Source organism: Condylura cristata, unplaced genomic scaffold (genome assembly GCF_000260355.1).
Source record: "Condylura cristata isolate star-nosed mole 26May11 unplaced genomic scaffold, ConCri1.0 scaffold00001, whole genome shotgun sequence".
Lineage (NCBI taxonomy): Eukaryota > Metazoa > Chordata > Mammalia > Eulipotyphla > Talpidae > Condylura > Condylura cristata.
The window spans coordinates 9,784,344-9,795,025 of NW_004567102.1; the positions used below are offsets into that span (position 1 = coordinate 9,784,344).

At 57.1% G+C, this 10,682-nt stretch overlaps 2 protein-coding genes across 6 annotated transcripts in view; one reads left to right on the plus strand and one right to left on the minus strand.

The window, feature by feature from the left end:
- The window catches only part of CUL9 (cullin 9), a 32,306-nt gene extending 24,469 nt beyond the window's left edge, over positions 1 to 7,837 (plus strand). For 3 of the 5 annotated variants that reach the window (XM_012722177.1, XM_012722184.1, XM_012722186.1), the window contains 11 exons: positions 745 to 1,090; positions 4,187 to 4,327; positions 4,423 to 4,587; positions 4,713 to 4,876; positions 5,151 to 5,244; positions 5,712 to 5,786; positions 5,892 to 6,002; positions 6,112 to 6,229; positions 6,627 to 6,760; positions 6,908 to 6,981; positions 7,064 to 7,837. In XM_012722177.1, the coding sequence (XP_012577631.1) occupies positions 745 to 1,090; positions 4,187 to 4,327; positions 4,423 to 4,587; positions 4,713 to 4,876; positions 5,151 to 5,244; positions 5,712 to 5,786; positions 5,892 to 6,002; positions 6,112 to 6,229; positions 6,627 to 6,760; positions 6,908 to 6,981; positions 7,064 to 7,253 (1,612 nt within the window). In that variant the 3' untranslated portion in view covers positions 7,254 to 7,837. Of the gene's footprint in view, positions 1 to 744; positions 1,091 to 2,597; positions 3,153 to 4,186; positions 4,328 to 4,422; positions 4,588 to 4,712; positions 4,877 to 5,150; positions 5,245 to 5,711; positions 5,787 to 5,891; positions 6,003 to 6,111; positions 6,230 to 6,626; positions 6,761 to 6,907; positions 6,982 to 7,063 lie in introns of those variants that run through there. The other 2 variants (XM_012722182.1, XM_012722187.1) reach the window with 2 other exon arrangements.
- Positions 7,838 to 8,318: 481 nt separating this feature from the next.
- On the minus strand, positions 8,319 to 10,350 carry DNPH1 (2'-deoxynucleoside 5'-phosphate N-hydrolase 1). The gene is made up of 3 exons (XM_004695982.2): positions 9,083 to 10,350; positions 8,804 to 8,914; positions 8,319 to 8,620 (listed from the first exon to the last, which is right to left on the minus strand). The coding sequence occupies exons 1-3, from the start codon at positions 9,216 to 9,218 to the stop codon at positions 8,472 to 8,474; spliced, it is 396 nt and encodes a 131-aa protein (XP_004696039.2). The 5' UTR covers positions 9,219 to 10,350; the 3' UTR covers positions 8,319 to 8,471.
- Positions 10,351 to 10,682: the final 332 nt, after the last annotated feature.

The window sequence follows — 10,682 nt, forward strand, 5'->3', positions numbered from 1 at the left end:
CCTCCTAGAGCCAGACACAGAGCTCCTTTTTGGATGGCTCCTGTTCTAAGCATATGTGAGCTATCATGCTGCTATGTACTGCATAGTAGCTGTGCTCCACTCAGTAAAATATTAGAATCCCTGACTTCTAAGAAGCCTATTCTGCAGAGAAATTTGTCATTGGGTTTCTCTTGTTAGCTGGGACCCCTAAAGCTTTTTATATCAGGTCCAGCTCACCAGAGGTGGTTGTGGCACTGCTCTGCCTGCCTGCAATTTATATTGTGTATAAAATGAGTTCTCTGGAACAGCCTTCCTCAAGCTTTCATGTGCACACCCGGAGTTTTGGCTAACATGGGGATCCTGGCTCCCTCACGGAGAGTGATGCTCCCTGCTCCCTGTGCTCCTGGTCCCCAGACCACACTGAGTAGGAGGGTGGGACACTACAATTGCTCACCAGACACACTGTTAGCATTTTGGGTGGGACCTAGAGGGAGACTGTCCCGTCCACTGAAGGTCAGAGCGCTCTGGCCCCCCCGCCTGCTGGATTCTCACAGAGCTCTGAGCCATTGCCCCAGCCAGCCTCACCCCAGACCACACTTGCCTCTCAGGAGGGCTATGCTCGGGCAGTCAGCTTAGATGGTTATTTGCAGGCTGGTTAAGCAAGCGTGAGCAGGGATGCGCCAGCCAGAGGCCCACGTGGGGCTCGGTTGGGAGGCTCGATCAGCAAGGCAGGGAGACTGACTGCGACTCTTCTCTCCACCTAAGCCCCAAAGCTGTGGCAGCTCTGGCATCCCTGCAGCTGCCTGCTGGCCGCACCATGAGCCCCAAGGAGGTGGAGTGGTTGATGGAGCAGACGGTGCGGCAGGTGCAGGAGACCCTGAACCTAGAGCCAGATGTGGCTCAGCACCTTTTGGCTCATTCCCACTGGGGTGCTGAACAGCTGCTGCAGAGCTACAGTGATAACCCTGAGCCACTGCTGCTGGCGGCTGGGCTGTGTGTTCCGCAGGCCCAGGCCGCCCCCCCACGCCCAGACCACTGCCCCGTCTGTGTCAGCCCCCTGGAGCCCGAGGACGACTTGCCTGCTCTCTGCTGCACGCACTACTGCTGTAAGGTGAGGCCGCCGCTTCTTTCCCGTCCTGCAGTTCTCGGGGACTCTTGGGTTCCAGCCTCAGCACTGCCAGTTCCTAACCTGGGTAATGTTTGACAAGTCTCTTAGTGCCTCTTCCACTTGTTTTGTCATCTGTAAGTGATGCCACCTGCCTTGACACTCCGCAGGGTGGTGCTGAAGCACCATGGTACCTGTCAGTGGTTTGCAAGCTTTGCTGCCTGTTGTCATCTCCAGGAGCCCTTTACACACCTGGAGGCTTTCGTAATGCTGGGTCGGTTAATCAGAATCTGCAGGAGTAAACTCAGGCATTTGAGTTTTAATAGCTCCTCAGGTAGCTTCCGTGTTCAGTCAAGTTTTGAGAATTTCTGATACCCACACGCACATCACACATTAAGGTGCTTTGTAAATAAGAGGTGTCACTACATGGTGGTGCCGGTAGCTTATGGTTTCCTTGTCACCCTTTAAGCCTCTTTATCTCAGCACATCACTTCTTTTATCAGACACTCGTTTGTTACAAAAATAAAAACCAAATGGCATGAGCCAGAAGACAGCAGAAAAATGGAGGGGAATTATGGAAAATGAGGGCTTGCTGGTACAGAGAAGGCTGCAGGTGAGGCAAGGGGGGAACGGTCCCGCAGAAGGGCGAGAGGGGCCCGAAGGCACGAGGGACCAGGCCGCTGAGTGTGTGCTGTTCCCAGCAGACACTCTCAGCTCTTCAGGCCTGATGCCAGGACCAAAGACACCAGCTTAATGGACGAGCGCCCTGGTGGCCATGAACTCTAGCTGCCTCTGGCCACGGCATCTCCCCGTGGGGGGTGATCTGGGCACCTTTGCATGCGTGTGTACATTGACTGTCTCTGCTTACCCTTTGCTTGGCTTCAAGCTGCTCTTCTCACAGAGCTGTTCATGCTCCCTTTTATCCAAGGTCTGTTTTTTTTCATTCAGCGAATATTTGTCTTGAGTTTACTTTGTGCACAGCACTGGGTGCTGGATGGAGTGTTAGACTCTAAGCAAGAAACGGAGCTGTTCATAGCAGCAGCTAGTGTTTCTGGGGCCTCCCTCTGGCCACTCTGCTGCTGCCTACACTGGCCGCTGGCTCCCCACAGTAGTTGCGTAAGGTACTCCTGCTGCCCTTGTACAGATGGCAGAGGGAAGCCCTCGGAGTTGAGGTTGGCATTTGGACTTGGGGAGTTTCCTCCCTCGACTCTGGTGAGAAGTGCCAGGACGGAAGCACAGTGGGGCCACGTCGTGGGAAGTGAGTGAGTGATTGGTGGGCGAGGGCTGGTCGGGAGCACTGGCCAGTCCGAGGAGGTATATATCTAGTGGGATAGAGACGTAGACGGAGGAGCAGCAAGTGTGAAGACGTCGAGCTTGTGTCTAGAGTGCCAAGAAAGGAGACTTGAGGGGTGGACAGGGGCCCAGTTGGGGTGGGCCTGGGTCATGCTTTATAGGAAGCCATGCTGGGTTACAAGCAGGGGAATGATGTGATCTGATTTACATTTTTGAAAAGATCATCGCGGCCATCATATGGAGAAAGGCTGAGCTGGAGCAGGAGTAGAAGCAGGGACACCTGTTTGGAGACTTGTTCAGAGAGGTGAGAGCTGGTAGTAGCTCGGCCTGGGGACAGCAGCCAAGAGAGGCGCTGACTGGGTTTGAGGGTTAGATGTGGGGGCGCAGGGCATGGCAGTCAAGGATGGCTCCCGGGTTTTTGACTTGAGCACCTAGGTGGACGGCTGTGTCACTTTTGGCTGAATGGGGGCAAATGTTGGGGCTCGGATGGGGAGCTGCTTTCTGAGGGCAAGTTCCAGTGACTTGGGCCCTGTGAAGTGTGAGCTGCTTTTTGAACACCTGAGTGGGACTGGTAAGTGGAAGGTGGATCTTTGAATTTGGAATTAATGTAGAGGCCTGGCTCGCATCACTCAGGGACACTGAGTTTGGGGCATCCCCGCCCACACGCACACCCCTCCTGTGGACATGCAGAGACAGGGAACAGGAAAATGTGGCTGAGAACAGGCTGATCAGCAAGTCCCGGCAAGGAGCAGCCTGTGAGCAAGTAACAGAGAGTGGCCTGCATAGAAAGAAGAGACACTACTGAAGGGGTCCGGGGGTCTGCAGCCGTGGGGGGAGGCTTGCTTCTCAGGTGGGGTGGCAGAGCAGGAGGGACAGTGCGTCCTGCTGTCCACCTCCTAGATGGGCCGGGCAGCGGGAACCAGGGAAGCCAAGCGAGGGCGGGGCAGTGCTTCCATCCTTGGCTGTGCACACACCTTTCTGCCTGCGAGTCTGGAGTCGGGATCCAGAAAACTTTAATGTTTTATCTTAAAGAGGCAGCAATTTTGCATTCAGTTTCTCAGTTTGTGGTTTCACTCCGAAAAGGGTTTGGGCTTGTTTCTGGTATTTTCCTTTGAGTAACAATAGGCCTGTCAAGTGCTTCCCATATATCCTGGAAGCCATCCAGCCATGTACTCTCTGGGGGGTTGGAGGCATCATTTTGGAAAGCTGGACAGTTGGGGTCGGGCGCATAAAGGGAGGTCCGTGGTGCATAGAGCATGGGGGGAGGTGGCGCTGGGAAGAGCGTTGGTCTAACTCAGTAGTTTGGAGGGAGGGAATAATGGATCTAGAAGGGCAGTGACAAGGGGTACTGATGACTGGGGGTGTGGAGAACCATGGCTCAGGACTTCGGGGTGCAATGGGTAAGCCAGGAGCATCAAGGCAGGCACTGAGGTGGGCAGATGGAGAAGCCGGCACTCTGCATCTGCAGCGGCCAGGCCAGCCCCCCAGTGTGAAGAGGGGACCCACCGCCCACACTTCTTTCATGCCTCACTCTCTCTTTGGAGCTGTAATCTGTCTCCTTTTTCTTGATTCTCCTCAACGTTCCATTCCCTCTGTCCATCTCAACAAAAATTCCAAGTAGACGACTACCCCTGGCCCACAGAGCCTCAGAACCACTGTGACAGCGCTCATGGTGCTGGAGAGGTTGGGTCCTTCCTAAGGCTGATGGAGAAGCAGGCTTGTCTCTGCCCTGCCATACGCCACCCTTCTTTGGGGGGTGCTCTCAGTCCTGGGGTGCTGTCCCGAGTAGTCCCCCGTTGTCCCTCCCAGTCCTGCTGGAACGAGTACCTGACAACTCGGATCGAGCGGAACCTCGTGCTGAACTGCACCTGCCCCATCGCCGACTGCCCCGCCCAGCCCACCGGAGCCTTCATTCGTGCCATCGTCTCCTCGCCAGAGGTCATCTCCAAGGTACCCCTCCCGAGCGGTGGCCGGGCACAGGGGCAGGGTGGGCCGCAGGGCAGGTGTCCGAGACCCCTGTCCTCACTCCCCGGGCCCTCCCGCAGTATGAGAAGGCCCTGCTGCGTGGCTACGTGGACAGCTGCTCCAACCTGACCTGGTGCACCAACCCCCAGGGCTGCGACCGCATCCTGTGCCGCCAGGGCCTGGGCTGCGGGACCACCTGCTCCAAGTGTGGCTGGGCCTCCTGCTTCAACTGTAGCTTCCCTGAGGTGGGTGCCCGCCCAGCCGGCCCCAGCGGAGGCCTGCTCCGCTCCCCGCGCACGCGACGGCCGCCTTCCGAACCCTGCCGTGGCCTTCCAGCGAGGGCTCAGCTGTGTCCTTGCCACCCCTGCAGGCACACTACCCTGCCAGCTGTGGCCACATGTCCCAGTGGGTGGACGATGGTGGCTACTACGACGGCATGAGCGTGGAGGCACAGAGCAAGCACCTGGCCAAACTCATCTCCAAGCGCTGTCCCAGCTGTCAAGCGCCCATCGAAAAGAACGAGGGCTGTCTGCAGTAAGCGGGCGTGTTGTGGAGGCCTGGCAGTGCGGAGGGGGCAGTGGGATTTGGGAGAGCTGCACAGTGTGGGCACAGAGTGCCCTGTGAGTGACCCCGGGATCCTGCTGCTCTACACCCACTTTCATGTTTCCATGTGGACTGTACGGGGCACCCCCAGGCAGTGCTGGACGGTTAGGAGACTAGAGGGCGCAGGGCGGCCAGGGCATCTCAGGGTCCTTCTGCTTGGCCCAGCCAGAGGCAGGTGCCCTCTGGCAGCTGGCTTCCTCCACAGCATGACGTGTGCCAAATGTAACCATGGATTCTGCTGGCGCTGCCTCAAGTCCTGGAAGCCAAGTCACAAAGATTATTACAACTGCTCTGCCATGGTAAGGGGCTGGGCCTGGCGAGGAGGGCAGAGGCCCACGGGTGGGCAGGAGAGGATGCCGCCTCGGGCCCTGGGCGGAGGGCTCCACCTCCAGAGCGGCTGCGTAGCTGGGGCAAAGGCTCCGTGGGCGAAGACAGAAGCCGCCCGACCCACAGGTGCTGAGGGGCCTCTGTGTGCGGCCTTTGTATCTGCGTGAGATGCCTCACACTGAGGTGGCTCAGGAAGGCTGGGGCCGGCCCGGCCTTCTCAGGAGGCTCCAGGGCGGAGCAGAGATGAGTCTCAGCCCAGCGCCCCCCCTTAGTGTGGCTTTGGGCCAGTCGGGTTACTTGTGCAAGAAGCCTTAGGACCCTCGCTGCAAAAGGGGTTGCTAATGAGACCACCAAGTTCTGAGGGTTTCAGAGAACATCTGGGCAGCCACTCTGGTCGCTCCCCTGACAGCACAGCAGCCTTCTCCTGTGTCCTTCCCAGGTGAGCAAAGCTGCTCGCCAGGAGAAGCGGTTCCAGGACTATAACGAGAGGTGCACTTTCCACCACCAGGCGCGAGTAAGCAGGGGCAGCCGCTGGGTCCGGTGGCAGAGGGCTGGGGTGGCGGCTGGGCAGGGACCAGAGACCCCAGGGGACAGTGCTGCTCTGCCCCGCACCATGCAGGACTTTGCTGTGAACCTGCGGAACCGGGTCTCTGCCATCCACGAGGTGCCCCCAACCAAGTCTTTCACCTTCCTCAGCGATGCCTGCCGGGGACTCGAGCAGGCTCGAAAGGTTGTGGTGGGAGGGCGAGGAGGAGAGCAGGTGTGGGGGGGGCTGAAGGGGGGGGCGGCTGGAATGGGTGGGGGCCCCCGCAGGGGCGGGCTGACCTGGGTGCCCCTAGGTGCTGGCCTACGCCTGTGTGTGCAGCTTCTACAACCAGGACACGGAGCACATGGACGTGCTGGAGCAGCAGACCGAGAACCTGGAGCTGCACACCAATGCCCTGCAGATCCTGCTGGGTGAGGCCACCCCCAGCCCTGGGCAGCCCTTTCTCCCGCCGCCTGTCCCATCTGAGCAGCCTGCAGGGACACACCGCGGAGGAGACGGCAGCTCACCCAGTCCCTGTCCTGATAACCCCCGCCGACATCTCCCTGGCCGCACCACCTTCGCCCGCCCGCTAACACTCGGAAGGAGGTGTGAAGTGCGTGCCGTAGGCGCCCGGGGTACAGCTCCTCGCCCGCCCCTGACTCGGTGGCCATCTGGCCCTACCAGGAGGGCCACAGCCCCTGAGGAGGAGTGTCGAGGGCGGTGCCCAGTAGGCCCTGGTAAAACTTGGTAGATGATCCGTAGGTGTTTGTGAGGGAAGGAGTGGAGGGAGCAGGGAGGGAGGGAGCCCTGCGCCCTGCCCCCCTGCAGAGGAGACCCTGCTGCGGTGCAGCGACCTGGCCTCGTCCCTGCGCCTCCTGCGGGCAGACTGTCTCAACACTGGCCTGGAGCTGCTGCGCCGCATCCAGGAGCGGCTGCTGGCCATCCTGCAGCATTCCACACAGGTGCGTGCCCCCCACCCCCCCACCTCTCCCTCCCTCACACCTGCAGGCGTGGGGGCATCAGCAGTCACATGTGGGAGTTAGGAGGCGGGGGCGCACCCCAGCTCCTGGCTGCTGCTCCTTCCCGGAACCCTCCTGTCTCCTGGCCAGGACTTCCGGGTTGGCCTCCAGAGTCCGTCACTGGAGCCTGAGGAGACGAAAGGCTCTAACGTGCCAGGCCACCAGTGAGTGGGGGGGCAGGGGCCCTGAGTGGGGGGAGGGGAGCTGCAGGCTTCCTCTGGGCTGAGTGAGGCGCCCTCTCCCTAGGCCGCTGGGCTCCTCGGGGCTGGAGGTGGGCGACGAGGACGAGGAGGACGATGTGCCAGAGTGGCAGCAGGATGAGTTCGATGAGGAGCTGGATAATGACAGCTTCTCCTACGACGAGGAGTCCGAGAACCTGGACCGAGAGACTTTCTTCTTTGGCGATGAGGAGGATGACGACGAGGTCTATGACTGAGGGGCCAGACGCAGGGAGCACCTGGAGCGCCAGCCCTGTGCTGAGCTGGCCGGAGTTCACCCCACCCCTCCTTCATGGGGGAGGCGATTCCCAGCGCCTACAGCACTTTCTTCTGTTTCCTGAATAAACTCTTTTTTTTTCACATCTCCAGAGCAGGCTGGGTAGCTGCCCCAAAGGCCAGCTTCCAGTCCCACCTCCCTCCACTCACACCTAACCCTTCCCATTCCTTATGGTTTTCTTTAGACCTCCAGAGGCCTCTTTCCTCAGAGGATGTTCAAAGCAGACTCACTTGACCTCTGCAGGGGGAAGTGAGGGCCCACATGGTACAAGGCCAGCGCAGACCGAGCCCAGCCATACGAAGATAGAAAGCAGTCCTGATGAGAAAGCACTGGCCATCTCACCAGTCCTGAGTGCTCCTGGTGGGGCTGGAGGGCCTCAGGAAGTGATTTCCTCTTGGGGGCCCACAGACTTTCAAAGGGTATCTCAGTATGTTAAAAGTGAAATGAGGGGGGCCCGCCCTGATGGTGCAACAGGTTAAAGCTCAACACTATGGAGTGATCCGCAGCAACTTCCGCATGAGTTCGATCCCCGCCCTGGAGGTGACCACATGGCACAGCAGACCTCTCCTGACCTGCCCGCTGCTGTCCTCAACAGTGTACTTCAGTGGATCAGCCTGTTCTGCTCCCCACTCTTTCTGGTGAACCCTCTCACCATCCCTGCATCTCTGGCCTGTACCCCAGTTCTGTATGCATAAATAAATAAATCTTAAGCATAAAATCAGTAAAACGAGGGGAAAAGGATATTAGTAAGGCTGCCCCTCCCACTACACATGCAGCCAGCAAATTAGACTTGTAAACACAACCTTGACTTTTTTTTAACTTTTTTTTTAAGATGTATTTTATTTATGCATACAAGAACTGAGGTCTAGGCCAGAGGTGTGGATGGTTAAGAGGATTCACGAGAGACAGAGAGGGGAGCAGAACAGGCAGATCGACTGAAATCCACTGCTGAGGGGAGCAGCGGGCGGGTCAGGAGAGATCTGCTGTGCCCTGTGGGTCAGCTCCCTGGCTGGGGATTGAATTCAGGCCATCATGGTGATGCTCTGAGACTTAACCCCTGTGCCACCAGGGAGCCCCACCTTTTCATTTGTATGGGGCTGAGAGGTAGGAATGGTACAGAGCAGAATCTGTATCAGAGGAATTTCAGAGTGTGGTTAAGTCAAGTGGTTGGGTCAGAGGAGGCAGCCACCTGCTGGGGAAGATTAGCCTGAAAGTACCGATCCAGCGTGGCCTCCACCTCGCTCTCTTCATAGTCCCACACCTGGATCCGTGTGCCATGTGCCGCTCCTCGGATCATGGCTGAAAGCACTGGACAAGGCAGAAGAAGGTGAAGGGGCCTCCCTCACCCCTCCCCAGGCCACTCCATTCCCCTCCTGTCCTTGGAGGTGGGCAGTATACTCAAGAGTACCCCAGGGGTGGTGCTCAGGGCAGGGTCCTCAGAAAACTGGGGAGCTAGGGAGGGGCTGGCCATGCTGGGCTTAGGTTGCTCACCTCGACCGGACTGGGGGCGGAACAGGCACAAGATTTGCTTGTTGAGGGCCACAGCCCGTCCCAGCTCGTAGCCTACACCCAGGGAGGGCTGGGTCACTTCTGCCACCACCACTGTGAAGAAAGATGACAGTAAGGCTCAATACCAGGGCCTTTTAGGGAAGAGGTGATAGTTTCGACAGTGAGGAGGGCCTTCTAGGGAGCCCCTTCTGATACGGAGGCCAGATTTGCCTAGGGCTTCCCATCCAGACAGGAGTTTGCCGTAGGAGGGAGGCCACTCACCATCTGCCTGCTGAAGCCAGGCCAGGTCCCTCTCGTGGATGAACTTGTCGCCCCCAGCAGTCTCTTCTCCTGTGGTTGAGGGAAAGCTGGTCAAAGCCAGTCCTCGGTACTCATAAGCGTCCTCTGCCCTCATCATCCCCAGCCACTCTGCTCAGGAAGGAAGAGACCCACCAGATGCCAGTTGAGAACCACCCAACTCAATCCACAAAAAGGAAGCCAGGAAACAGAATAGCCCAGGGCAAATTCTTCCCTGTGCAAGCTGGGATGTATGCTGAGGGCCAGATGAGAGATAAGATTGAAGAGAATGATAAGCCCCCCTTGTAAGAATGGGTGTGAGAACGCATTGGAGGTGCAGAACAGCAGACAGGAACAAGAGTGTGGCCTCACCAGGGAAAGACGGGGAACAATGGAGCTCAACCTAGTGGCTTGCAAGCAGGTGGGTGCTGAGTCAGCTGAGGCCTTGATAGCACCAGAGAGACCCAGGAGCCAGAGTGGGTGATGTGCTGTAGGAATAGTGCTCCCCAAAGTTACAGAACCACTGCCCAGATGCAAAGTCACCAGTACAAGGTGGTGGAATGAAGGTAGGAGAGGCATGCTGGGGCCAAAGTAGAGACATCAGGGCTCCAGCTTGATTAAATGTTATCGACTAGATAGCACGAGGCTCATGGCCACCTCTGTCAGAGCAGAATCCCTGGAGTGCTTGTTAAAAACTGACGCTAAGCCTTTACCTTAGGTTCTTGTATAAGAATCTGCATTTTAAACAAACTTCTTCTAGCGGTTCAAAAGCCACCAGGCAGGGATTGAAGTGAAAGCAGTGAGCTGGGACTAGCATTGTTTCTCATTTGCACTGGCCCTGTCCCACACCCTCTTTGGAAAGAGGTCTTCGAGAAATGCATTAGGTCCCACAAGTCCTGGATCTGCTTCTGGGTAGGGCAAGGGGAACCACTTAAGGTTTTTTAGCAGAAGTACAAGAGTTCTAGGAGCAATTTTCCAACCAGAAGAGTTAGCAAGATTACAGACCAGCTCTGATCAGCTGTGCATTAGGAAAATCCACACTAACTACAAATGACCTGAAAAAGAAACAATCCCACTTCCAAGAATATCAAAAACAATGAAATCACTACTAAAAACTTGAAGCAACGCTGTGAATGATCCCAACATTGAAAACTTAAAGAAGTCACCTTGGTACCGGTGTAAAGAACTACACCTTTGTACAAAAAAGGAAGAATGATGTAAAATATATATAGAATGAAATAAAAAAATCAAAATACAAAGAAGTGATAATATCCCAGTTTTGTGAACTGAAAAAAATTTTTTTTTGAAGATATATATGCGTAGACTGAGCCACAGGCCCTTAAACGTACGGTGGGAGAAAATAGACTCCGCAGCCTGGAGCGGCAGCTCCGGGGGCAGCCAGAGGGGAGGGCGCGCTCGAGACAGAGGTGCTGAGCGTGGGGTCCCTCTGAACTGGGAGAATGGGTGAGACCTGGGGGGCAAAGGGGAGCCAGGGGGCAGGCTTTGTGTTCTTTGAGAGGGTGAGAGAGAGGACGCTAGTGAGGTGGGAACTGAGCTCGCCAGTCCACTCCCGCTCTGCTCCGCC